Below are 25,860 nucleotides of genomic sequence, written 5' to 3' on the forward strand. Positions count from 1 at the left end.
GATGTTCTTCACCCCTCCACCGTTTCCGCTCTGAAGACAGGAGGGGTGGGGTGCCCAGCCTGCCCCACCCCCTGCCACAGCACCCCTGCCCTCGGGCCAGCCTCCTCCCCGAGGGGCCCACGCACAGACCGGCCCCCTCGTGCCCCTCCAGGGCACCGGGAACCAGGACAAACTCCAACCCTCCTCGTGTGCCAGCCACACCCTGGGGGAGCGGGGGCGGGAGCCAGACGGGGCCTCCCTGGTCGGGAGGGGATCCCCGTCCAAACACACTCATTGGGCGCACCCGGGAGGCCACCACAGCGAGCCCGAAGCAGGGAGCACACAGGTCACAAGGAAGCGCCTGCTTCTTCCTTAAATTACTGGGTTTCACATGTACCAGAGTCCCCCACCCAGAGGCCCCTCAGAGCCCAAGGTCCCGCGTCAGGGTTTCGAGGCGCAGGGGACGGGCAGCCTTCGGCGCCCAGGGTGTGGCGGGCGTGTCCAGCTGCACATAAATACTTTTACATAAATACAGTGGGCTGCGGCTCCAGGCGAACAGACGGGGCCACAGCAGTCCCAGGGCCTAGCACCAGAAGAACCAGCTGGGGGGGCAGCAGTCCCCTGCCGCACCTGCGCCCACACCTCAGTCCCCACCCGGGGAGGCGGGCTTGCTCAGCACGAACAGCCAGTAGGGCCGGTCCACTCGTCCAGGCTCCTTGCGGCTGGGCCGGCCAGGGCCTCCCTCCCCGTGCCAGCCGATCCTTGCAGAGCGAGGGGCTGCGTGGCTGCACATGGCCCTCGGGGACGAGGCTGCGGCTGGAGTCCTGGCCCATGGGCGCCCTCCTCAGTCGTCGCCAGAGCACCCGGGAGACGGGACTGCTTGACTGCTGCCTCTGCGCTAGTGTTTCTGTGCCCTGCTGCTGAGCCCAGGTGCTGGTCCGTCAGAGGCCGGTTGCAAGGCCGCTGTAGGGACAGGGGAAAGGAGGGTCAGCCCCGGGGCACAGGGAAACTCTCGACCCGGCCAGTTCTGGGCTCCCACTTCGGGTGTCCCCTCCTGCCCCTCCAGCTCCAGGCCGATGAAGGGGAGACAGCCCAGCCCTTCCCCCCCAGCTTCTGCACCGCCCCGTGTCTGAGGTCCAGATTCTGGCCTGCCCGCCACCCTGTGGGGCCCGGGTTATAAGTAAGTACATGCACAATCCTCATCCCTCCTCTGGCCTCAGTCTCCTGGTAACAGACCAGTGACACCAGCAAATGCCTCTCTGCCACCTAGGCCTGTAGGGCCCTCCCTCTGCAAATGAAAGCCCCCAGTGCCCCCAGACCAGTATCACGGAGGGCCGGGAAGAGGGACTTTGAGGCTGCATGGAGAGGGGTTTTACTAGAAGCTAGCCGCTCCACTCCAGGAAAGTGAGCAGGGCCCAGAACTGCAAGGCAGGGAGGCCTCGCCTCTCCTCCTTCCCACCGGGCTCAGGGGTGACACAGGTCCCAGACCCTTGCCACCTGTCCAGGCTGCTAGGACCGCCTAGCAGCGCCTGCGGCGCAATCCCACAGCCGACCACCAGGTGCCGCCGTGGGTGGCGCTGCGCCCCGAGCCGCAGCCCTGCAAGCCCCGCCTCCACCGCCCCGCCCCCACCCCGCCTCCCGTGAGACCCCGCCCCCGGGACTCCCAACACTCCTGGGCCCAGGGCCGCCTCAGAGAGGCTGGAAGGCACGCTTGCACAACATCCGGCCCGCATTTGGGGTTCCCAGCCGAGGACCTGTCTGGAATCCCCACCCAGCCTGGCTCCTGGCTTCACCTGTGTGCACAACCCGTCCGCACGGGCCCCAGACGGGCCCCAGGCACGACCTTCTCGGCACACACGGCCCTTCCCCTCAGCAGGCTGGGTCTGGGCAAGCTGACCGCGGAACCCCAGGGGCACTGCAGAGCTCTGCCTGCAGAGGCACGTCCCCCCAGGGGGCTGAGGGGCCAAGGTGCAGTTCCTGCACCCTCCCTCACTGCCTGGGGGTGCAGGCAGGCACCGACGTGCACAGGGGCACGGGCACGCACCAACGTGCACACACACAGGTTAGCATATAGACTGCAGCACACGCACACACACACACACACGCACACACACGGGCGCACCATCACGCTCTGGTTCACACACGCAGGGCAAGGAGGGGAGGGGTGGAGGGCCAGGTCAGCGGATGCATTCAGCCCTGCCCCGGGGGTTGAGCCCACCCTTGCTGCCGTCTAGGGCCACCGTGGGCGGCTGGCGCGGCAGAACCCGGCCCCACGGTCCGCACCTCGCCCATCAGCAGCCATACGGACAACAGGGGTACCCAGCTGGGATGGTGATGTCCTCGCAGGGGAGCCGTGTGTGGAGAGGAGGGATGGGGCCCGCGCCAGGGGTGGGGCGGACGCCGGGGGTGGGGCTAAGAAGCTTGTCGCCCTCCCTCCACCCCCTCGGGAGCCTGGCTCACCTTGCTGGCAGGTGGGCCCAGTGTAGCCGTCCACGCAGTGGCACTGCCCATTGACGGGGTCACAACCGGCCCCAGCTCCGCAGCTACAGCGCAAGGCACAGCCTGGCCCAAAGAAGCCCGGTCTGCAGTCTGCAGGCAGCACGAAGTAGGAGAGACAGGCCTGAGGGTCTGTCCACCTGCCCTGCCCAGGGGACCCAGGCCCTCTGTGCAGGAGCGTGAGGGAGCAGAGGCCCCAGGCCTGGCTTTTCCCGCCCCACGTGAGCTCCCACACCAGAAAGCGCCAGGTACCGGGTACCTGCCCGGCGTCACCACCCCGCTCCCCGCTTGGCCCTGGGGCTGGCAGAGGGGGCCTGGCGGTCAGGGACGCTCCTCCCCGGGTCAAGCTGAGCGCACAACCGTGAGCTCATGCGTGCGGCCCCTCCTCCATCCGGGCAGGCTGGCGGATCAGGCAGGTCTCCACCCCGCCCAACCGGGCCCCCGTTCTGGCCAGAGAGCAGAGTGTGGGGCCTTGACGACCCTGAGCAGGAGCCTCATGCTGGGCGCCCCCTCCAGCAGCTGCCCCCCACAGAGGGGGGAGATGTGCCCAGGGCGGAGCACAGCTGAGGCCCCACCTGCACCAGCAGCACTCGCCAAAGACAGAGACCCACACCTGTGCCCCGCCAAGCGGGACCCCAGACTTACCGCGGTCACAGGTGGCCCCTGTGCGCCCTGGGGGGCAAAGGCACTGGCCGGTGACGGGGTCGCAGGGTGCCCCGGCCTCGCAGTCACAGTGCTGGCGGCAGCCCTCTCCAAATGAGCCTGCTTCACACCCTGCTGGGAGGCAGCCGGCTCGGTGTCCCCTCCGGTCCCCGCGCCAGACTGGACAGGGCCAGAGTCGCACGCAGGAGCACAAAGCACTCACCCCTCTCGCAGAGCTGGCCGTGGAAGCCGGCGGGGCAGAGACACTGGCCGCTGACGGGGTGGCAGGAGGCTCCGTGCTGACACTCACATGCCACCTGGCAGCCAGCCCCGTGGAAGCCAGGGGGACAGGCTGAAGGGGACCCGCGTTAGAGTCCCTACCTCAGTTGGCCCAGAGTGAGCAAAGGGCTTGGTTCCAAGGCTCGCGTCCCCCCTTCCCCCTCCCAGGCCTGGGGAGCTCCCCCATCACGGCTGGGGCTCGGGTGGGAGGTCCGCCGGCTCACACGGGACCCTGAGCCCAAGACCTCTGGCCTCGGACTCCCACGGTGAGCGGGGCCAGGCCCCAAGCCATCCGCCCCGCGGGGAGGGACGGGGACGGCGGCCATTGCCACGGAAGCCCAGGTGGGCCCTGACGTGGCAGGGGCGGACGCCGGGCAGGGGTCCCCTCCTCAGGACTCACGGTGCTGGCAGGCCTGGCCATAGAAGCCGGGGCCGCAGCGGCAGGCGCCCGTGGCGGGCTCACAGGTGCCGTTGTTCTGGCACGAGCACTCCAGGCGGCAGGCAGCACCGTAGCGACCGGGAGGGCAGGCTGCGGAGAGAGCGGGGACGTGAGGGGCGGCCCCCCCACACCGGCCTGATTCCAGCAGCCTCGGGAGCCTGGCCCAGACCCGCGGCGGCCCCCGAGCCCCACGCTCTCCAGGGGGCCCAGAGCCACCCCCCCTCCCCATCGAGGCCCTGACCCTCCGGCCGCCCGGGAGCTCACCCAGCTCACACCGCGGCCCCGTCCAGCCTAGGCCGCAGGAGCAACTGCCGTTGGTGGCGTGGCACAGGCCCCCGTTTCTGCAGGAGCACGCGTGCTCGCAGCTTATGCCAAACCGGTTCCGAGGGCAGCCTGGAGGCAGAAGTCAGGCGCTGTTCACAGCTCTGGCCGGGGCTGGACACGCTCTGGGGACACGTCCCCACCACGTCAGACCTTCCTTCAACAGACGCTTTCTGGGGCCTGCTGGTGCCGGTCTCCACCCCCAGGGACACGAGCGCCAGGGAGTGACACGAGCCGTGTCCTGCTCATTCATCCGTTCTCTCAGTTAGCAAATGCCAGGGCTGGCTGGGCGCCAGGGACGATCAGGATGAAAGGGGCCAGCGGCCTCCAGGGCACGGGAGTGCCCGCCCAGCTGGCAGGAGGTGGTCAGGGAAGCCTTCCTGGAGGCGGCAGCCCTCCACACAGGCACACCCTCTGGGCTGAGGAGGCCAGGCTGCCATGCCCTCCGATGGCCTCTGATTGTAATACGACTGACCGTGGCTGCCATACTCCCCTGGAGGCAAAGACACAGCCTAGCTACAGCTGGGCCATAAGGCTTATGACTCCTTACTGTCGCTGGTTAAGAACAGGGGTTTGTCACTGACTCCTTAAGGAGGACTAAAGAAAAGCAGAGAGCTCAGATCTACCAGGGTGGGGGGGCCAGGCCAAGGGGCTGTAGCTGTGGCCGTGGGGTCCGGGTGCCATCATGGGCACAAGCCACCCCTGTTCTCCCCCATGCCTCGTGCTCCAGACGTCCCTCTACCTGGGGTCCCTGGCCTCTTAGGCCAGCAGAAAGGGCCAGCGGGACGCTATGCCAAGGGGCCATGAGCCAGGAAGCTGGCTCTCTCCTCAGACGAAATAGCTGCTTGACCCCACCCCCCGCCCGCCCACCCTCTGTTGGGAGGGTCCGGGTTGGAACTTGTTTGCCCCCACGAGCCCCTTGGGATCGTCGGAGACCATCAGCATGAACGTACCACCCGGTTTCGGGGGCCCAGGTCTCCCCTGGGGAACCCATGGCTCCAGCCCATCGGCCCCGCTCCCGAGGGCTGACACAGACAGTGGCGGGTGGAGTCCGTGCTCACCATGCTCACAGTGGAGGCCGGTCCTCCCCGGGGGACAGGTGCAGCTGCCATTCACGGGGTTGCAGGCCGCTCCCTGCCCACACCTGCACACACGCGCACAGCCAGGACCGAAGCGGCCCTGCGGACAGGCTGCCGGGAAGAGACAGGAGGGTGGCCGCCGCTGCCGGCTGCCCTTCTCTCTGCCATGTCGGCCCAGGGACGGGAAGGGGCAGGGGGAGCCCTGTGTCTGCCCCGGATGGGGCGGAGGCGACCTCCTCCCGTGCCCCCGCCCGCCCTGGCATCTCCCCTCTACCCACGGGTCTGCTGGGGGCCAGGCCTGCTCTGCGGCGACAGTGACTCACTGATGCCCCCACCCCACCCCCACCAGCCCAGCCAGGCTCCCGGATGGGCGGGAAGTCCCCACATGACTCAGAGAAAGGCACTTTTCTCAGCTGGATGCCTGGCCGGCCTCTGCACAGAGGTCCACAAGCCCCTGCCAGGCGTGGCTGGGGGGCCTGGGGGGGGGGGGGCGGAGAGTGGGGACAGGTGAAGGGGACAGTTGACCGGCAGGGACACTGGGGTCACATTGACACCCCCCACCTTAGCCCAGCCTGGGGCCAGCAGGAGAATCGGGGGCAGGGAGGGGGGAGCAGATGGTCAGGGGCCCTGCCCACCGAGGCACAGAGGGCAGCCACCCCCTCCCTCAGCCAGCCACCCAGCCCTCCGCTCCAACCACTCACCCAGGCTGCAGTCGGCCCCAAGGAACCCAGCAGGGCAGAGGCAGGCCCCGGTGGCCGCATCACAGGAGCCCCCGTGGAGACACCCGCATGGCTGCTCACAGCCGGGTCCAAACCGCCCAGGGGGGCACCCTGCGAGGACAGGGGCCGTTGCCAGGGGCCAGGAGCTGGGCCGGGCCCGCGGCAGTGCGCAGCCCTCCCAAGGACGGCCCGGCGGGCGGCCCGGCGCACTCACGCTGCCGGCAGCCGGAGCCGTGGTAGCCAGCGGCACACGTGCAGGTCCCCAGGGCGGGGTGGCAGGTCTGGTTCTCGCTGGGACAACGGCACTTCTGCCCACAGCGCTCCCCAAAGGTGCCTGGCGGGCAGGCTGGGGCGCAGGCGGAGGTCGGTCCCGGCCCGGCTCGGGAGCCCCCTCCGTCCGCCCCAGAGCCACCCCCCTGTGGAGCCCCCCACCCCGTGGGGGTGCCGCTCCAGGGGGACGCACAGCCCCGTGCCCGCCCGGGCGGGGTCACCTACCCTGCTCGCAGCTGGGCCCCGTGAGGCCCGCTGGACAGCGACACTCCCCGGTGACGTGGTGGCAGGCGGAGCCCGGCGGGCACTGGCAGTGCTGGCCACAGTCCTTTCCGAACCGGCCACGCGGGCAGGCTGCGGGAAGCCATGTGCTGGGGTGGCAGGGAGTCCCGGGGCCGGCGCGGGCCGGGCCGGGGGGTGGGGGGGGCACGGCGTCAGGGCCCACCCCCACCCGAGCAGCGGGGCCCCCGGGTGCGGCGGCGCCAAGGGTCTCACCGTTCTCACACTGCGAGCCCCTCCATCCCGGGGGGCAGAGGCAGGCCCCCGTGACGTGGTGACAGGTGGCTCCCCGCCGGCAGGCACAGCGCTCCTCGCAGTGAGCTCCAAACGTGCCTTCGGCACAGGCTGCAGGCAGAGGGCTGGGTCGGGCTCCGGGGGTTCAAGCGGGGCCCCCCCAGCCCTCCCACAGGAGACCCCTGGGAGCTCAGACAGCCGCCCCTGTCCCCACCTGCCAAGTGACCCCTCACCGGGCCCTCCACCCTGCAGGGAGGCTGAGGCCAGCCCCTGATGGGCCCAGAGGGACCCCCGGACTTCCCCCGACCGGCCCCCAATCTGGCCCACTCACGGCTCTGACACTCGTCCCCGGTCCAGCCGGCTGGGCAGAGGCAGCGGCCTGAGTACCGGTCACAGAGGCCACCGTTGAGGCACCTGCAGCTGTGTTGGCAACCGGCCCCGAAGCGTCCCGGCAGACATTCTGCAGGGTACAGTGCTCCGGGAGTGCCCTGTGCCCCCCGCGCCCAGGAGACCCCCACCCCGCCCAGGGCCTTGCACCCCACGTCGAGAAGGAGAGGTGCCTGGGGCTGGTCGCACTACGGGTCTGGGGCCACAGCCCCCAGCAGCAGGCAGCCGCCTCTGCCCACGGAGGTCGGGGGGGGGGGGGGCGTGCCAGGACACTCGGGTCACCCACCCCGGACCCCGGGTCCCTCCTCCTCCTCTACCGCCTGACCCATGCTCACCCTCCTCACAGGCTGGGCCACCCCAGCCCTCTGGGCACGTGCAGTGGCCTGAGACAGGGTCACAGGTGCCCCCGTGCTGGCAAAGGCAGGAATGTTGACAGTTCTCACCGTAGAGGCCTGAGGGGCAGGCTGGAGGGGGGGGGGGGCAGCACCCCACCAGTCAGCCCAGCAGGGCCAACACCTCTCCCCTGTCGAGGGCTGGCCCTGGTGGTTCTTTCCAGCCACCCCAAAACCCAACACCAGGCTCTGTGGGGAGGGCCTCCCCCAGGGCTGCGTGTAAGTTAACCTGCCCCAGGCCACTCCGGGCCCCCAACCCACCTCGGGGGGGCTCGGCACCCTCCTGCCGCCCCCAAGCGCCGCGGGCCCCGTGGGGGTGTGACAGGCCCCGGTCCTCCCTGCCCGTTGCTCCCGGTGAAACCCGCGTCACTGGCATCCCACGCCCACGTGACCCTGCACGGCTCATCGAAGGGCTGACACAATCCTCGGTTCCAGACTCCCCGGGGTGGGACTGTTTGCTCCTAAAGGACCCCTCCTCGGGAGGGCTTACCCTCCAGGCAAGTGGGGCCCGTCCAGCCAGGGCCACAGCGGCACTGTCCGTGGACAGGGTCACAGGAGGCCCCGTTGAAGCAGGTGCAGGCTTGGCTGCAGTTGTGTCCGTAGGAGTGGGCTGGGCAGGCTGCAGGACAGGGGACAGTCAGGGGTCTGGGGAGCGGCCCTGGCCGGGGCTGCAGCAGATCCGGGGCAGCTGGGCACAGGCAGGGCGGCCACAGAGACCAACATGCTGGCCCTTGTGGGCAAAAGCGGCGTTTCCCAGGTGGCCACCAGGCAGCGTCGAACACGCAGGATGAGGCCCTAGACGCGAGTCTGGCTCCGTGGACCCGGCCCCCCTCCTGTAGCCCCCGGGGCCGCCTGGGCCTCTCGTACCCTGGGCACAGCGGGGGCCCCGGCGGCCGGCGGGGCAGAGGCAGGAGCCGCTCACGGAGTCACAGGAGGCTCCGGCGACACAGTCACAGACGCCACGGCAATCCAGTCCAAAGAAGCCCGCCGGGCAGGCTGCGGAGAGCGGGCAGTGATGGGAGACAGCCAGGAAACGGGGCCCACCGCCAGCCCCGGCCCACGGCCCAGCTCACCACGTTCACAGAAGGTTCCCCTCCAGCCGGCCGGGCAGGTGCAAGCCCCGCTGATGTGGTCACAAGCTGCCCCGTGCTCACACTGGCACCGCCGCCCGCAGCCTGGCCCAAAGTAGCCCTGGGGACACCCTGAGCCGTGCAGCCCCCGCCTAGCGTCAGCCGGAGGTGGGGAGACACTGACAGACACCTGCCTGTGCCTCTGCCATCCGAGCTGGGGGACGGGACCGCGGGGCAGTCCCCAAGGGGCTCATCTACCTGCCTCCACCCTCTCCCTGCCCAGCCAGCTAAGGACTGAGCCCCCAGGAGAGGAGCCCCAGCATGACTTTGGACCCCCTGGGCCCAGCTGTAGGGGGGCACACGCAGAAGGTCGTGGCCCTTGGCCCCCCCCTCCTCCGGTGGTGCAACAGACCCCACCTCTCCCTGTCTGCTGCTCCAAGTGCGCCTGTATCTCAGGCCCAGGTACATGGGGGCTGCCTGGGCCCAGCAGGGCAGGGGGAGCTGGGGGGACAGGGGGAGCTGGGGGAGGGGACCCCTGCCTGTCCCAGGACTAGGGCCCCCAGCACTTGGGTGCGTGCGTGCACACGCGTGGGAGCACGGCTGTGGGCGGGCCAGGACTCACGCTGCTCACACCGCGGGCCCGCGTAGCCGGCCTCACACGCACACAGGCCGCTGACCGCATCGCAACTCCCGTGGCCTACACTGCAACTGCAGGTGTGGCTGCAGTTGGGTCCCCAGTAGCCGCTGTCGCAGGCTGCAACGCAACCCAGGTCAGCCCGCACAGGCCTGGCAGAACCCGCGAGCATCCCGTCTCCTCCTCGCCCCCCCCCCATGCCCGGCCCTGGGCCCCGGGCCCACACACCTCTCTGGCAGCTGAGGCCGGTCCACCCGGGGGCACAGCTGCAACGTCCGGTCACCGGGTGGCAGTGCCCGTCATTGGCACAGGAGCACCTCATCTGGCAGCCGGGCCCAAACCAGCCCGCCGGGCACGCTGCAGGACGAGGAAGTGTGAGCGGTGGATGGGGCCGCCCGGGCTAGGGTCTGAGGTCGGGGGGACATGGGACTCACCGTCCTGGCAGCGGCTGCCCGTGTAGCCGGGGCGGCACAGGCAGGCTCCGGTCCCGGGCTCGCAGACGGCACCGTGCTCACACGCAGGGCAGATCTCCTGGCAGCCCAGCCCCCAGCGGCCTTCGGGACAATCTACCCTCCCCCCCGCACACCACAGCCAGTCAGTCTCCCAGGGGGGCCTTGCTGGCCCGGGGGAGCACGGTACCAACCCTGTGTCCCAGCCTAGCGGTGGCACCAACTGAGCCGGCCCAGGGGAGGGAGAGGAACGGGTCATGGGAGCCCCCGGCCCCTCCTTGGGCTGCGGGCTGCAGAGGACCACCCCCAAAGAGGAGCCCCTGCCCCAGGACAGCTCAACAGGCAAAATGGGGAGTGCATCAGAGAGGCTGGGAGACCCCCATAAGCCAGCAGCCCAGAGGGCACAGCACCGCCCGCAGGGAGAGCAGGCGGCTCGGCTGGCCGGTCCGTCGCCGTGGCTGACGGGCTCCTGGTGCACGTAGGTCAGCTCAGTCCCCACCCCCAGACCCAAGCGTGATTCAGCGTGGGGTCTCAGCTGCTGAGGATGGGGCTGGGGGTCCCCAAATGCAGTTGGGGCTGGGGTCCCCAAACACAGTCCGGGCTGGGACCACCCAGCCTTGTGCAGCGCAGGGGGGAGGGGATCTCAGGACACTGCTACCACTCACCTGCCCCACAGTCGTCCCCAGTCCTCCCTGGAGGGCACTGGCATTGCCCCGTGACACGGTCACAGGGTGCCCCCCCACAGGAGCAGGAGCCCGAGCAGTTCACACCGAACGTCCCCTCCGGGCATTCTGCAGGAAGGAACAGGTAGGTGGGGCCTCGGCAACCCCCTACCCCAGTGGGGCTGCTGGGCACAGCCAGAGTCCCCTGGGTGACCATGGTGGTCATAGGAACAGGCAGGGCGCAGAGCACGCCGGCAGGGAGGGGCCTGCTTGGGGTGACCGTGCACGGGGTAGGTGGGGGCAGGGGGCGCAGGGAGGACTCTGCGGGCACCCAAGCACACTGGAGCTGGAGGCAGTTCTGCCCTCCGTCCTCCCCCCTCCCCGCCAGCCAGGAAGCCCAGGACAGGCGTGGCCTCCTGCCTCAGATCCCCAAAGAGTACGGGCTGGGGTGAGGCGGGGGTCTACACACACCACTTTACCCCCAGCTGTGGCCCTCTCCCCGCAGGATGGGGGCTACCGTGGGAGCCAGACACATTAGGAGGGTGGGGGGCCTCCCAGAGTCCTGGGGCCCCCTCCTCCTCTGCCCAGCAGAGGGGCAGCAAGACCCTGGGGGAAGAGCCAAGACCAGGGAGAGAGAGCCTGCTGAGGGGCGAAGACGGCGGGCTCTGCGGGTGCAGGTGCTGGGAGCCTCTGCGCCCTCCCCAAGAGAACACACAGAGCCCAGGGCGCCCTAAGCCTCCGACCAGCCTGGGCACGGCCTCCCCCCACACCCCACGGTAAACCTGGGCCCCCCTGCAGCTCTGCCCCTTGCCGCAGGAAAGCTCTGGCAGGCCCAGGAAGGAGGGCACAGCCCCTGGAGGGGACAGGCTGTGGGGCCGAGCTCCACGCCCAAGGAATCAAAAAGCGCCCTTGGGGGAGTGGGGAGCACGCACCCTGCCCTGGGGCAGTTTCCGAGGGGTGGGTGGAGTCCCTGGAGGGGGCTCTGGGACTGAGGATACATCTGCGGACCCTTGTCCTGAGGGCCCGTCCTGGGCGGGGCGCGCACCCGCCTCCCCCTGAGGACCGGAGGCGCACACGGGCAGCCGCGCAGTGGGGACCAGGGGGGACCAGGGGACAGAGGCTGGTGACGGCACCAGCTGAAGCTGTCCCGTGGGGCCTCAGGGGGCCCGGCAGACACGCATTTGGGGTGGTAAATCTCTCCAGACCCGACAGGAGTGGGGAGCCCATCACTCCCAAAAAAATATGCATGGCATTTCCTGTGCTGCATCCTTAGGGTGCAGGAAACTGTCAAAGAGAAAAGGGAAAGAAACAAGGAAACCCAGCAGAGAAGGGCTCCAGGTGACGGTGTCCGGAGAGACCTCCTGCCCCTCCCTGGGACAGCTGCCCAAGTGTGTGCTGTGCTCACAAGCACTCCCATGAGTGTCCGGTGGGGTGGGGGGAGGCAGAGAGAAGAGTCAGGGGTCCCCAAGGCAAGTCTGTGACTCGCCGAGCTATGCCGGGGCTTGTAGGACAGGAGAGCAGATGTGTGCAGCTACTAAAGACCTCCAGACACCGCAGAGCCCCTTGGGGTGCACAGGGGGTTGGGGGTCCAGGCTGGGTTCCCAGCCCTCCACACACTCCTCCTGGACCCCTGGGACCCGAGAGCTCTGCGAGATCATCACCTTGGCCTCTAGGACGACCCCTCTAGAGGGACCTGGCCTGGTGCACAGGGAGACACTGACTCATCTCAGGCTGGGTAGTGGCCTCCAATCCCCTCCTTGTTCCTGGGACGGGACAGGCCAAAACTAGGGGGAGCTCGAGCCAGCCAGTCCCCCCCCCCCCAAAGAATGCTCACACCAGTGGACCGCTCAGGCCGGGCAGTTCCCATCCACTTGGGCCAACAGGTGCAAACAGTGCTCACACCATGTGCTCTGGAAGGTCCCCACTTGTCCACACCCCATGAGTAGGGCTGGGCAGCCCCAGGACCCACGCAGGGGGCTTTCTCCCTCCTCATCTGCCTGCGGCATGTGAGCACCAGAGGGGCCTCCAGCCTCGCCCACCGCTCTGCCCATGTCCTTCACCGCGTGGCCAGGGCAGCCGTGCGGGGGGCCTTCTGTCACTCACCATGCTGCACCTCCAGCCCAACATTCCGCTTCAAGTCGGCCCTGCAGGAGCAGCTGCCAGGGTCCCGCACTCAGACCCACCGTGAGGGAGCTGCCCCAGGTCCCCCAGACTCAGACCCACCAGGACGGAGCTGCCCCGGGTCCCACACTCAGACCCACCGGGACGGAGCTGCCCCGGGTCCCACACTCAGACCCACTGGGACGGAGCTGCCCTGGGTCCTCCAGACTCAGACCCACCAGGACGGAGCTGTCCTGGGTCCCACACTCAGACCCACCAGGACGGAGCTGCCCCGGGTCCCACACTCAGACCCACCATGACAGAGCTGCCCCGGGTCCCACACTCAGACCCACTGGGACGGAGCTGCCCTGGGTCCTCCAGACTCAGACCCACCAGGACGGAGCTGCCCCGGGTCCCACACTCAGACCCACCATGACAGAGCTGCCCCGGGTCCCACACTCAGACCCACTGGGACGGAGCTGCCCTGGGTCCTGCAGGCTCAGACCCACCAGGACAGAGCTGCCCCGGGTCCCACACTCAGACCCACTGGGACGGAGCTGCCCTGGGTCCTCCAGACTCAGACCCACCAGGACGGAGCTGTCCTGGGTCCCACACTCAGACCCACCGCAAGAGAGCTGCCCCGGGTCCCCCAGGCTTAGACCCACTGGGATGGAGCCCCCAGCACACTGAGCACGTTCTAGCTGACCAGTGGAGGGGCAGACCCCTTCCCTGGGTCAGGCCCCGAGCACAGACTTACTCCTGCCCCAGCAGCCCTGACAGGTGCACCGGGACCAGCAGACCAGTGCCAAGTCACCCCTGCATGACCAGGGCGGGGCCACGGCAGGTGCAAGTGCCACGGGGCCAGGCTGGTGGCTTCACTCCACCTCCTGCTCCCGTCACTTCCGGGGCCTGGTGCCCGGTGCCCGGCGCAGGCAGGTGACCCCCACCCCACCCGACCCCGGGTGCCCCTCGGGCTGGCCACTGACCTTGGTCACAGTCCTTCCCCCAGTAGCCGGCGGGACACTGCTTCCCACACTGGCCGCTGACGGGGTCACAGGCCACGCCCTGAGGGCAGGCACATGCCTGCAGGCACCCCGGCCCGAAGAAGCCTGGCTCGCATTCTGCAGGGGGGCAAGGAGAGAGGGGCCTGCAGGGTCGGCCAGGCTGGGGCCCTTCCCCCCACCCCTCCGCACGCCCTGCACTCACCGTCCTGACACCGCTCGCCCCTGAAGCCCGCTTTGCAGGAACAGCTGCCGTCTCTCCGGTCACACGCAAGCGTGTTCCTCTGCTCGCACTGACACTCCTCCGAGCAGCCCGGCCCGAAGGCCCACGGAGGACAGGCTGCAGCCACAGAGCCCATGTGAGAGCCTGGCCACCTGCACGGGCCAGCCCCTCCTGGGTCCCAGCTCTCCAGCTCCCGCTCACTGACACGTGTCCCCGGGAGCCGTGCAGGGCGGTCCTGCCCTCCCAGCCGCTGGTGTCCCAGGGGGCTGCGACCCGCGTGGCCGTTGTACAGATGAGAGACGGTCTCGGCAGAGTGTGGGCGCGTGCCCGGGGTCCCACCACTTCCCAGCCGGGAGACCCTCGGACTCCCGGTTCCTCCCCTTTAAATGATCCTTCTACAGGGGAACGTGGAGAGCTCCCCGGTGAGGTCGGCTCATCGTCACCCACCTTTGCTCCATGGCCCACCAGGGAGGGGTGGCCCCGCTGGGGACTCAGGACTCCCCCTGGCTGCCAGGGAACCCCAAAAGCCAAGGTGAGCCCGTGCCCCGTTCAGAGGGAAGCCAGCCCACCCACTAGCCCGGTTGGGGCCGGGAGGTAACGGGAGACACCCTGAAGGCCAGCGCAGTTCAGAGGACGAGGCTCTGAGCCCACAGCCCTGGGGGCGGACCCCACATCCCAGCCAGGGGGGGCCTCGCCAGCCCGGCATCGTCATCTGCAGGTGGTGACGCCACACCCAAGCCTCAGCACGGGCAGCAAGGCACAGAAGGAGCCCTCAGCCATCCCCTTGGGCGCAGGCAGCCAGGGCGGGGGACTCACCCAGGTGGCAGAAACGGCCGTAGAGCCCCGGGTCGCAGAGGCAGGCCCCATAGAGGCGGTGGCACCGGCCACGATTGGCACAGTGGCACTTCTTGTGGCACTGCTTGCCGTAGAAGCCCTTGGGGCAGCCTGGGGGAGGCAGGGCCTGCTGAGTGACCCTCTAGACATGTCCTCACGCTGTGGAGATGCTCCCGGGGGCCCCAGTGCCTAGCACAGGAGCTAGGAGTGGCCCGGGCCACTGGGGCAGAGGGCTCTGGTGCCACCAGCAGTCAGAGGACTCTGCACCCCAGACAGGGAGGGGCCCGGGGGGCAGGCAAGGGCACCATGAGGACAGGGCAGACACAAGATGAGCCATACATATGGCCATCTGCCCTGGCTGGCCCGTCTCCCCAGCATCTGTGGCCTGGAGGATGGCCCGGGGTGCAAAGCCAAGGACATTCTTCAGCATATGCGTGGGATGCACAGAGACTCCCCCGATCTCCTATGCCCCATCCACATCTACAGCATCCTGACTTCCGTCCCTCGGTGGTCACCTAGCCTAACCTCTGGCCCTCAGGGAAGGAGGGACACACAGCCCCAACCGGCTGTCTAAATCCCCAGGATCTGCAGGTGAGAACCCCCCTTGGTTATCCAAGTGGCCTAATCCCCTGAGTGTCCTTAAAAGGGAAAAGAGAGGAAAGCTGGAGATGGGAAGACAGAGGCAGAGGCTAGAGGGATGTAGCCCCGGGCCCTGAAGCGCCCGGAGTCCAGGAAACTTATGCGGGGGCCGCAGAGCCCTCCCGCCCGAGGACTGGCCTGCCAGCCTCTCCCAGGACTGGTGCACTCTCCCCACAGGACCCCAGCAGAGGCCCAGGTCTCTGGGGAACCACGCCACACCACGCCACAAGCAAAAGCAAACAATGCGAGCTGTTCACGTGCCAGGAGCCCCGTGGGTCTGTTCAGGGCCCACACACGCCCTGAAGCCTCGAATGGGGGGGGCAAAGCCCCAGGGATGGCTTCCAGTGACTAAAACTACCCCCCTTACTAAGGCAGGAAGTTCATGCACTAGCTACGTTCTGCGGCAAAAGAGGCAGAATTTTAAAGGCCTGCAGACTTAAAGACAAAGCGTTTTTGGAAACTTATTTATATAGACTCTCGAATTCCTTCATAAATGTTGATGCTTCACAGTTAGGAAGGACGTTAGCGTCGTCCCATGCAATGATGGGCCCAGGCACGTTCCCTCGTCCAAATCCCACTAAGCCACCAGGAGTCTGCTTGAATGCTTCCAGGAACGGACAGCTCACTATCTTCCAGGGGAACCCATTCTGAAGGGGCTGTTTTCCTGCCAAGTCTTCACCATCAGCTCTAGTTGGGCCCCAGGCAAAGCTCGCATCCACACAGCCGCCTTCCCCACTCCCCACTCCCGCGGGAGGCAGGTGGCTAAGAGAAAGCCGGGAGGCCAGCTGGGAGGCCGTGTCCCATCCCCTCCACCCCAGGAGGGCTGCACCCACCGTCCTCACAGTGGGCTCCAGAGACGCCAGGGGGGCAGCGGCAGGCCCCCGTCGCGGGGTGGCAGGTCCCCCCGTTCTGACAGCTGCAGGACGAGCTACAGTTCCTCCCAAATGTGTCTGGGGGACAAGCTGCGGGTGGTGACAGCAACGCACCAGGGTCACCGGCCGCAGAAGCACTGTGGCCCCAGGAGCCCCTCTGGAGACACCGAGGCGCCTCCCGGGGTGTGAGCCCCCCAGTTCGGAAGCACCTGTGCCCCGGGCCCGGCCACGACACACGGCAGACGTCACTAATCGATCACCACACTCCCTCCCTCTAAACCCCAGTACGTGCCCCTCCTCTGCGGTGCTCTCAGCAGGCAAACCCTCGGGGACAGTCACCACGGCCCTGAGACCGCCCACCCACGTGCACCTGAGAGGGGCTGGTCACCGGGTGGGGGCTGGGACCGCAGGTCTCAAAGGTACTTCCAGTACCAACTCGCTGTGCGGCCTGGGTCGTGGCTGGTCCCGCCCACCGGCGGCACCCCGTCAGAACCCCTGCCGCCTGGGCTGCCAGCCCGCTTGCCCCTGCCAGTCCCCGAGGCCCCCCCGGCACCTAGAGCAGCGCCTGGCTGGACCAACCCCCCTCCCCCGGCCCAGGGTGGCTGCCCGCAGGACCCCGCCCCCGAGGCCTCACTCTCATTGCAGATGAGCCCGGTCCAGCCCTCAGGGCAGTCACAGCCGTCCAGGCCCGGGAGGCAGGTGGCCCCGTTCCTGCAGTCATCACAGGTGAGACTGCAGTCCTGGCCGAAGGAGGCGTCCAGGCACACTGGGGGCAGACAGGCAGAGAGAGGTCAGGGCCCACGTGGTCCGGCCAGGCTCAGCACCCCCCCCACACACACTGTGCAAACGAGACCCCAGGACGGGTGGCGGCTGGGCCGCCGTCCCCGACAGCAGAGCCCCCACGGCTGGGCCCGCCCGCACCAAACTTCTCCAGCAGCGTGTGCTCGCCCCGGGCCTCCGCTGCTGCTGCCTCCTCCTGGGCCCCCACGTAGTCATCTTGGAAGAGGTGGGGCAGCTCGTCCTGGAGCACCGCGACGTGTGGGAGGGGCCGCACGAAGGGCAGCTGGCCGTCCAGGTCCGCCTCGGGTACCTCCAGGGCTGGCGGGGGCACAAAAGCCCCTTAGCCCCTGCCACCCTCCCGTCCCGGACTCCCCCGCCCCTCAGTGCCCAGAGGCAGCTCCCACCCCCTGGGGCCCCACCTATAGCCCCTGCTGCACCCCGCCTCAGCTCGATGGCAAGGGGACGTCCCAGCTGTACTCCTGACCAGGTGCAGCGGGGGCAGCGGCGGGGGGGGGGGGGGGCAGCAGGGGCAGTCTCCTCCCTTGGACGCCGTCCTCGGTCCCTCTCTCACCGGGGCAGGACAGGAACCGGACCACCCCGGACCCCTGGGCAAACCCCTGCCCTGGCGGAGGCCTGTCTGACCAGCCCCTTCCCCGACACCGCTGCCCCCAGCTTGTCCCACAGCCAGAGGCAGGACTGAGGTGGGCTCTACCTGGCCAGGACGGAGGGGGGGGGGGGACCTGGGGGGCATAAGGGACAGGTGCCTAGAAGGCGGGGTCCCTGCGGTGACAGGCAGGGACTCACGGGCACAGCCTCGACGGTCCTCGTCCAGCCGGAAGCCAGCCTCACAGGAGCACTGGAAGGAGCCGGCCAGGTTGGTGCAGTGGTGCTCACAGCCGCCGCGGCCGGACGCGCACTCGTCCACGTCTGCGGGCAAACCCGGGGCTGCTGGGCCTGTCCCAGGGGGCCTCGGGGTCCGCCCACCCCCGGCTCCGCCCACCGGACTGAGGTCGGGGCATGCGTGACGGAGGATGACTGTGCCACAGCCGTCCCCCCACCTCCAGCGTCAGGGGGACAGCGGACGCCTGCCCGGGGGGTGGGGGGGGGAGGCCGGGCCAGGAGCAGGCGGGGGTGCGCAGCCCGGGAGCGGGACGCGGCTGGCCGGGGGTGGGGGCGGCAGGCAGGGCAGCCAAACCCGGGTCCCCCTTGGGGGGTCCCCCCGGCTCACCCTCGCAGCCGCAGCCGTCGGCGCTGAGCCGGTAGCCTGCGTAGCAGCCACACTCGTACCCGCCTGGGCTGTTGCTGCAGACCTGCTGACAGCACGGCGAGTCCGCACAGTCGTCCACGTCTGCAGGGCGCACACAGGGCCGCTGGCACCGCCTGCACGCACCCCTGCACGCGGTCACACGCACCCACGCACCTCCCCGGCCTTGCACGCGCGTGCACACACACACACACACACACACACACACGGGACACGTGCCCCGGCCCCAGGGCCACCCCGCCGGCTGTGGGGGCCAGACTGGGGGCCGCAGCGGGGGTGAGGAGTCCACCTGGCGGCACGGGGGGCAGGGGGGCGCTTAACCAAGTGACCGAGCGGATGGGGGCCGAGGGGGCCCAGTACCGCCTTTCCCAGGCCCGCCCTCGGCCACCACCCCCGGCCCGGGGCAGAGCGAGCAGGACGGAGGGGGGCACGGGGGCATGCCGAGTCACGGCAGCCAGCAGTGCGCAGACCGGGGGCGTGTGCGGGGAGCCCGCGCACCGATGCACGTCTTCTGGTCCTGGTCCAGCTCGTAGCCACGGGGGCAGCTGCACAGGGGCCCCGCGCTGCTGTGGCTGCAGCCATGGGAGCAGCCCCCGTTGCCGGCCTCACAGCTGTTCACGATCTCCATCTCGATCCCTGCAGTGACACCCGCCACCGGGGATGGGAGTCTGGTGACCCGCTCCCGCCTGGCACGGTCCTCCCTGACCCCCTGCAGCCCCCCCCAGGCCCCTCCACACCCCCTGAGGCCGATGCCCGCCCACCGTCTACTCACGGTAGCACTGTCGGCCATCAGCGCCCAGCTCGTAGCCGGGGTGGCACACACACTTATAGGACCCCCGGGTGTTGAGGCAGCCGTGGGCACACCGCGCCTGCCCTGTGGCACATTCGTCTACATCTGGATGGGAGAGATCGAGGAGGAGGCCCCTGGGCTGCCGGCCTGGGATGCACAGCCCCCAGTGTGTGGGGGAGGGGGGGGAGCCTTGGGGTGAAGGGGCCCCTCAGCCCCATGTCCTGCTGAGACGCCCGCACGCAGAGCGGCAGGGCCATGACGCCCGAGACACCGGGTCGTGGTGTTGGTGCCGTGGGGGGCATGTCTCTCAGATGCCCGGGGAAAAGCTCGCCGCCTGCCCTGGACACACCGCATCACCTCGCAGACTCACCCTGAGGGTTACAGGAGGACACGCACAGACCTGTCCCCAGAGCCGTGTGCACGGGGAGGAGGGGGCACGCCCCAAACTCCCGTGATGGGGTGACGGACGCCCCAGGCCACTCAGCACACACCCCTGCAGCCAGGGATGAAGGACAGCTTCGTCTGGGACCTGGGACCAGGGACCGGGGACGATTCCAAGTGCGCCGGCCCAACAAACAACCACGGAGACATCCAGAAGCCGGCCTCGGAGACGCCACCCGGGCTCGGGTGACCTCCCTCCCTTTCTCTTCGTGATCTCTCTTCTGTTTCCCTGACGACCGTGTACTACTTAGCTAATATGGGAACTATTTAAAAAATAAAAACACAAGGGGCGCCTGGCTGGCTCAGTCGGTTAAACATCTCACTCTTGATTTCAGCTCAGGTCAGGAGCTCACGGTTTGTGGGATCGAGCCCCACGTCGGCTCTGTGCTGCAGCGTGGAGCCTGGAGCCTGCTTCGGACTCTCTCTCCCTCTCTCTGCCCCTCCCCCGCTCTCAGTCTCCCTCTCTCCCCCAGAATCAATAAATAGAGAACATTTAAAAAATAAGGACTAAGAACACAACCCGAGGTCTCCCACCTGCTTCTGCTCAGTGTGTCCCTGCCCCCGCCCATCCCCCGTGCGAGGTGGGGTGCAGAGGCTGGCTCACCCCGGGGTGGGGCATCGTACCTTCGCAGGACCTGCGGTCCGCCCCCAGCAGGAAGCCCGCGTGGCATTCACAGTGGGCGAGCCCCCGGCGCACCTGGCACGTGTGAGCGCAGCCGCCGTTCCGGTCCGCGCATGGGTTTCTCCCTGCAGTGACAGTCCCGGGCCTCTCGTGAGCTCCCCCAGGGCACCAGGCTGGGGGGGGGGGGGCTCCCTCTCACAGATGCGGGAGCCCCCGAGACACCCCGAGAAGACTCCAGAGAAGACTGGGTGCCGGCCAGCTCCTCCTGAGCCTTCTAGTGGGAGCCGAGCTGCCGCCCCCCCGTGACCCCATGCCGCTGTGCCCCCGCTGCTCGGCCTCTCAGACCCACCCTCACTCCTGGCCTGGGACCCAGGAGGCCAAGTGGGGCTTGTGCTCTCGCAGTACCTGCCCCATCCCAGCGCCCCGCCCCCCCAGTTTCCACATCTGGGGGCCCCCGGGCCTGCCCCCACCACCTCCATCAGGGAGGCTCCTCTCCCCGTGGCAGGCAGCCCTGAGACCCCAGGGCGAGATGCCAGGTGGTGCCCTGTCCACCTCTTCCACCCGAGGGCCGGGGCCTGGGTCCCACCTGCCCACACAAAGCCCAGGGCCAACACACAGATGCCCTTCCCATCGTCCCCCACGTGCCCCGTCCTGGCCTTCCTGCTCCCAACAGATGCACGATCCCAGAGCACAGCCTAGGGACTCCCTCCTCCGTGCTCCCAGAGCACAGCCTAGGAGGCTTCCTCCACAGGGCTCCCAGAGCACCGCCCAGGGGCTCCCTCCCCCGTGCTCCCAGAGCACAGCCTAAGGGACTTCCTTCTCAGTGCTCCCAGAACACAGCCTAGGGGGCCCCTTCCTCAGTGCTCCCAAAGCACAGCCCAGGGGCTCCCTCCTGGGAGGGCTCCCAGAGCACAACCCAGGGGCTCCCTCCCCCGTGCTCCCAGAGCACAGCCCAGGGGCTCCCTCCCCGGGGCTCCCAGAGCACAGCCTAAGGGACTCCCTCCCCCGTGCTCCCAGAGCACAGCCTAGGAGGCTTCCTCCACAGGGCTCCCAGAGCACCGCCCAGGGGCTCCCTCCCCCGTGCTCCCAGAGCACAGCCCAGGGGCTCCCTCCCCGGTGCTCCCAGAGCACAGCCTAAGGGACTCCCTCTCCCGTGCTCCCAGAGCACAGCCTAAGGGACTCCCTCCCCTGTGCTCCCAGAGCACAGCTAAGGGACTCTCTCCCTCCCCCATGCTCCCAGAGCACAGCCTAAGGGACTTCCTCCCCCGTGCTCCCAGAGCACAGCCTAAGGGACTTCCTTCTCAGTGCTCCCAGAACACAGCCTAGGGGGCCCCTTCCTCAGTGCTCCCAAAGCACAGCCCAGGGGCTCCCTCCTGGGAGGGCTCCCAGAGCACAGCCTAGGGGCTCCCTCCTCAATGCTCCCAAAGCACAGCCTAAGGGACTCCCTCCCCCGTGCTCCCAGAGCACAGCCTAAGGGACTCCCTCCCCCGTGCTCCCAGAGCACAGCCTGAGGGGCTTCCTCTCCAGTGCCCACCAGGGGCTGGACGATGCCTCGTCGCCTCCGCTGAGGCCCCCTTCCAGCCCCAGCCCCCCAGCATCTGCCCCTGCACCCGCCCTGGGCTCGGGCTTCGGGTCCCCGGGTGGCTCTGTGGGTTATGGGAGCCCCGGTGGGGTCCAGCCTCTCTCCCGAGGGCTGGCGGCACACTCACGGACACAGCGTTTCCCGTCCTCCTGGAGCTGGAAGTCGGGGCGGCACTGGCAGCGGTGCTGGGTCACCGTGAGCTGGACACACTCGTGCTGGCAGCCGCCATTCCCCAGGGCACAAGAGTTGATGGCTGGGGACACACAGACAGGAGCCCAGGTCAGCCCAGGAGGGTGACCCGGCTGAGGGGCCTACCCTCATCAGGCGCAGAGCAGCGATATCACGTGACCGCCTCCTCCAGGGAGCCCCCAGGACCCTCCTCTGCTCTGTGTTCCAGAAGCAGGGACTGTGAGAGGGCAACACTGTTCCTGCGGTGTTCACGGGCCTGGCTCTGCTCCTCAGTCCATACACAGGGTGCCCGGGACGCAGGTCTGTTTCTGGCTCCACGTCCCCAGCCTGTCTGGGGACTGGGTGCAGACAGGGACTGCAGACCTACCCAGCGCCATCCAGCCCGCAATGCAAACCACTGGGCCCCACTGAGAGCCCGGGTGTTCGGGGCTCGGAGGCCACGCAGACTGGGAGGCTCCCTGGAGGAGGCGGTGGGCCGGCTGTGGGTGGTGGAGACCCAGACACTTCCACTATCCTGGCAGTCAGGCCAGGGGCCAGGTGGCCAGCACAGCCCACAGGCCCGGCCCGCAGCCCCTGTCGGACCCGCGCAGCCCCTGCCCACCCCGGGCCGTTTTTCGTCGCCTGTGGGAGGGGGAGCGGCAGGCCTGGCGGCATGGGGGAGCGGACACGGCATCCCCACAGACCGGGCGCCTGGCCTCAGGGCTCCGAGGACGCCAGGACCACGCTGTCTGCCAGGAGCAGTGTGCTTGAGAAATCCGGAACACCGCCCTCGTGAGAGACCCGACTTCCTCCCGTGAGGCATACGGCTGGGGAGCCCCTGCCCAGGGTCCCATCAGGCCCAAACCAGCACTAGGGAAGTGAGCCTATGGGAGGACACCAGGGTGGCAGTGAGGGCTCGGTCCCCCGGCAGCACCTGCCTGCCACATGCACCGAGGAATGGCAGTGATGTGGGACCTGGGCCAGACCAAGGCCTGCGTGGCAGCGCTGTCTGATGTCCGTCAGCCCTGAAGCCCCTCCCCCACCCAGCCACCTTACTCGGCACTGACCCCCCACGGCCCTGCCTGCCATACCTGAGCCACTATGACCGACTGAGCCACAGGCACGACCTGACCCAGCCCGGTTCCTGGGCTCTCTGTGTGCCAGAGAGTCCCAGCCCTCTCCCTACTTGGGACTCATAACAGGAGCCAGAAGGCCTTCCTGGCAGGTGGGACAGGTGCACAGAGACAGGGTCTTGGAGCCCAGGGCAGGGCGGCCCACAGGACTGGTACCACGGCCACAAGGAGGGCCCAGGGGGCTGTGACAGGGGTGGAAAGGAGACCCCCTGACAGGCAGAGCCCCCAGGACGAGTCCGGGGATGACCTGGCACTGCCCCCCCCCGCCCCCCCCCGTCAAGTGAGCCAGGGGACAGATCCCCAGCAGGTGGGCTTGGCAAAGGGAGCTGGGGCTCGCCGCGGGGCCTCCTGGCCTCCGGAACCTGACTCCCGCTGCCCGGCCACACAGTGCTAAGGTTCCAGGTGCTCCCAAGCTGTGTGCACGAGGGAGCCAAGCCCAGCGGCCTCGGGCACACCCTGTGCCACGGAGGCCCAGAAAGCTGGAGGAGGCGGATTTTTCTCAGACACGGGGCCGTGCAGCTCAGGGACGGGCCTGCTTCGGCACGGCCGGTGCCCGGAGCTGGTGGTGAAGGTCACACTGAGACCCGGCCGTGGAACCCATGCCCCAGCCTGCGCGGCCCCGCAGGTCAGGACCATGCTCAGACCCGAAGCAGAGCCAAGAACTGGTCAGAAAACGGGAGGTTAGCAGGCCCTGCCGCCCCTGACGGGATTGATGTTTCCGTTCCTCTGAATCGACACGCGTGCCCCTAAAATTTAACCCCCAGGGTGACTCTCTTTGGAGGCAGAGATTTCGTGGAGATAATTAAGGTTACACGAGGTCACAGGGCGTGGCCCCGATTCAACAGAAAGCTCGCCCTCCTAAGAAGAGACACGAGATTCTCTCTGTCTCTCCCTCTGCCACAGGACACGGCCAGAAGGCCACCAGGAAGGCGGGACACCGCTGGCCGGCAGCGTGAGCAGGAAGTGCCCGCCTCCAGAACTGTGAGAAAATGCACCGCCGCTCCTGAAGACACCCACCGAGGTACCTGCTGGGGGGCTTCGGCCCGGCACCCCCCCTCCCCCATGCAGGATCTCAGGGTGGGGCTGCACTGCCGCCTTCCGCCAGCAGGGGCCGCCACCACCCACGTGCCAGGGGCCGGAACTGCCCCATCACAGACCACACACCCACCGGCGAGCTCCCAAGTTCCAGCGGGAGAGGGACAGCCACAAGCAGGGCGCCAGGGCCTGCCCGCCCCGCGCCGCCCACCTCGGGGTGAACCCGGGCTCCGCCGCAGCCCCTGGGGGTGCATCTACCACTGTTCGCACAGCCCAGGCCACCCGGCCCCACGCCTGGCCCCAAGCTCCATTCTGCGCCGCCCACACTCACCGACCCTCCCCACCGCACCACCCGGTCTTTGCGCCCTTGCTTTCCTGTCGGCCCAGGGCCTGTGGCCACTGCTCCCGACCCCCCGGGGTTCGAACGTGACCGTCCCGTCGCTCCTGAGCACCGGCAGCTGCCCTTCTGGGGCCCTGGGCTCGGCCAAAGCCAGGACTCTCCTGGGGGTGCTCAGGGGCGGAGAAGCCCTTCCCACCACCCCACTGAGACCCAGGGGCCCCGCAGGGCCGGGAAGGCACACTGCTTTCTTGCAACGGTGGCCTGTTTCGGGTTTGGGAGGCACCGGAGAGCACGCCCGGAGCCGCAAGGGAGCTTTGCAGGGAAGCGTGGAAATGAGCCTAGAGCCCTCTACCTTCCCGCTTCCTGTGGCTCTGGCGCCAGCCTCACGTTCTGCCAACGGGGCCTCCTGGGGGGCAGGGGGCCTCCCCTCTGAGCAGCCCTCGCTGCTCCCTCCCTGAGGGACCCAGGCCTGGTGGGGAAAGGACAGCCCCGAGACTACGGGGCACGGCCAGCAGAGAGGCCCGAGGAAACACAGGGCTGGGGAGACCCTCCCCCACACCGTGGCCACCACAGGGCCCGTGTGACTCCTAGGGGAAGGAACCCAGGTCAGGGCTTTGGGACACGGGTGAAGGAGGGTGGGGAGTGCGAGGGCTGGTGTGGGTGGGGGGTGAGTAGTCCAAAAGGCCAAGGGCAGAGGACCGGGGAGGGGGGGGGGGTGGGTATCACACACACGGACCCCGTACTAGTTGGGCCAGTGAGGTCATGGTCCCTCAAATGGACCCTGTGCTGTATCGCTTGCTGCGGGGGAGTAGGGGAAGTTCCACGTCCAAGGTCCAGGAGGGACCACCGGGCAGGGGTCCTGCTGGCTCAGAGCGCCCAGCCGCACAGAGGAGGCGGGTTTCCCAGTGCCAAGTGTTAAACCACCCAGCAGCTGGGCCCTCGGCAAGATGTCACAGAAAAGCGAGAATGGCCTTCCTGAACACATCACCTGACCAAGGCACTCCCAGGCCCTGCTGCCCCAAGTTGGAAAAGGCAAGAGGCCTGCTCTGTGACCCGACGGTGACACTCAGGGTGCACTAGCACTGGGCCCTGCCGGGCTCTTTCTTCCCACCCCAGAGCCCGGGGGACACACCCAGGAGGGCAGCCCAGAGATGGAGGGCCCCAAGACGCCGGGCTACTGCTGCTTCCCTTGGGGCCAGGCTGAGTGGGTGGTGCTCAGGGGCCTCAGGCTGCTGGCAAAATCCTTCTGGCAAATTCTCATCTTTAAGAACTGAAACCTTTCTGTGTTTTGTTTCCATCAGAACTTCTGAGAGGGAGGGATTTCCTGCCCTCTCCCTGCCTCGGAGGCAAGTTCCTCAAGGGTTTCAAGGCCCCCCTTGTGTGTTTCAAGGCTCCCCTCTCCAGTGTGCCTCCCTTGAGGACTTCCCACGTCCCTCAGGGCCCCGTGACGTGGAACACCCCAAGAGATGCCAGCACACAAGAAAGATGGCGTATCCCTGTGGGCGTCTTCTCTACCCGCCCTCCCCCCACCCCCCCAGCATCTCTAGAACTCACTCCCAGCTGCTGGATGGGAGCGGGTGCCTGGGCTGTCTCCTGCCAGCCTGCAAAGTCCCAGGAGAGCTCCCAGCACCCCTCCCCCAGCAGAGGATCCCAGCAGGGCCCAGGAGAGGGGTTCCAGAGCAGCTGTGCTCCAGCTGGCCAGCGT

At 68.4% G+C, this 25,860-nt stretch overlaps 1 protein-coding gene across 6 annotated transcripts in view; it reads right to left on the bottom strand.

Moving 5' to 3' along the window:
* Positions 1-326: 326 nt before the first annotated feature.
* MEGF6 (multiple EGF like domains 6) overlaps positions 327-25,860 on the bottom strand; it is an 85,982-nt gene continuing 60,448 nt past the window's right edge. For 2 of the 6 annotated variants that reach the window (XM_045475390.1, XM_045475392.1), the window contains 32 exons: positions 21,607-21,732; positions 19,900-20,022; positions 18,817-18,939; positions 18,543-18,680; positions 18,009-18,128; positions 17,585-17,707; positions 16,922-17,098; positions 16,635-16,766; positions 15,962-16,090; positions 14,472-14,600; positions 13,638-13,772; positions 13,418-13,552; positions 10,335-10,460; positions 9,655-9,786; positions 9,449-9,577; positions 9,209-9,340; positions 8,590-8,718; positions 8,384-8,512; positions 8,007-8,135; positions 7,460-7,588; positions 7,069-7,197; positions 6,720-6,848; positions 6,450-6,578; positions 6,169-6,300; positions 5,937-6,065; positions 5,218-5,346; positions 4,100-4,228; positions 3,797-3,925; positions 3,341-3,469; positions 3,121-3,249; positions 2,440-2,568; positions 327-942 (listed from right to left, as the gene is read on the bottom strand). In XM_045475390.1, coding sequence (XP_045331346.1) covers positions 878-942; positions 2,440-2,568; positions 3,121-3,249; positions 3,341-3,469; positions 3,797-3,925; positions 4,100-4,228; positions 5,218-5,346; positions 5,937-6,065; positions 6,169-6,300; positions 6,450-6,578; positions 6,720-6,848; positions 7,069-7,197; positions 7,460-7,588; positions 8,007-8,135; positions 8,384-8,512; positions 8,590-8,718; positions 9,209-9,340; positions 9,449-9,577; positions 9,655-9,786; positions 10,335-10,460; positions 13,418-13,552; positions 13,638-13,772; positions 14,472-14,600; positions 15,962-16,090; positions 16,635-16,766; positions 16,922-17,098; positions 17,585-17,707; positions 18,009-18,128; positions 18,543-18,680; positions 18,817-18,939; positions 19,900-20,022; positions 21,607-21,732 — 4,112 coding nt within the window. In that variant the 3' untranslated portion in view covers positions 327-877. Of the gene's footprint in view, positions 943-2,439; positions 2,569-3,120; positions 3,253-3,340; positions 3,470-3,796; positions 3,926-4,099; positions 4,229-5,217; positions 5,347-5,936; positions 6,066-6,168; positions 6,301-6,449; positions 6,849-7,068; positions 7,198-7,459; positions 7,589-8,006; positions 8,136-8,383; positions 8,513-8,589; positions 8,719-9,208; positions 9,341-9,448; positions 9,578-9,654; positions 9,787-10,334; positions 10,461-13,417; positions 13,553-13,637; positions 13,773-14,471; positions 14,601-15,961; positions 16,091-16,634; positions 16,767-16,921; positions 17,099-17,584; positions 17,708-18,008; positions 18,129-18,542; positions 18,681-18,816; positions 18,940-19,899; positions 20,023-21,606; positions 21,733-25,860 lie in introns of all 6 variants that reach the window. The other 4 variants (XM_045475387.1, XM_045475391.1, XM_045475389.1 and 1 more) reach the window with 3 other exon arrangements.

The sequence above is a fragment of the Leopardus geoffroyi genome, chromosome C1, assembly GCF_018350155.1.
Source record: "Leopardus geoffroyi isolate Oge1 chromosome C1, O.geoffroyi_Oge1_pat1.0, whole genome shotgun sequence".
NCBI lineage: Eukaryota > Metazoa > Chordata > Mammalia > Carnivora > Felidae > Leopardus > Leopardus geoffroyi.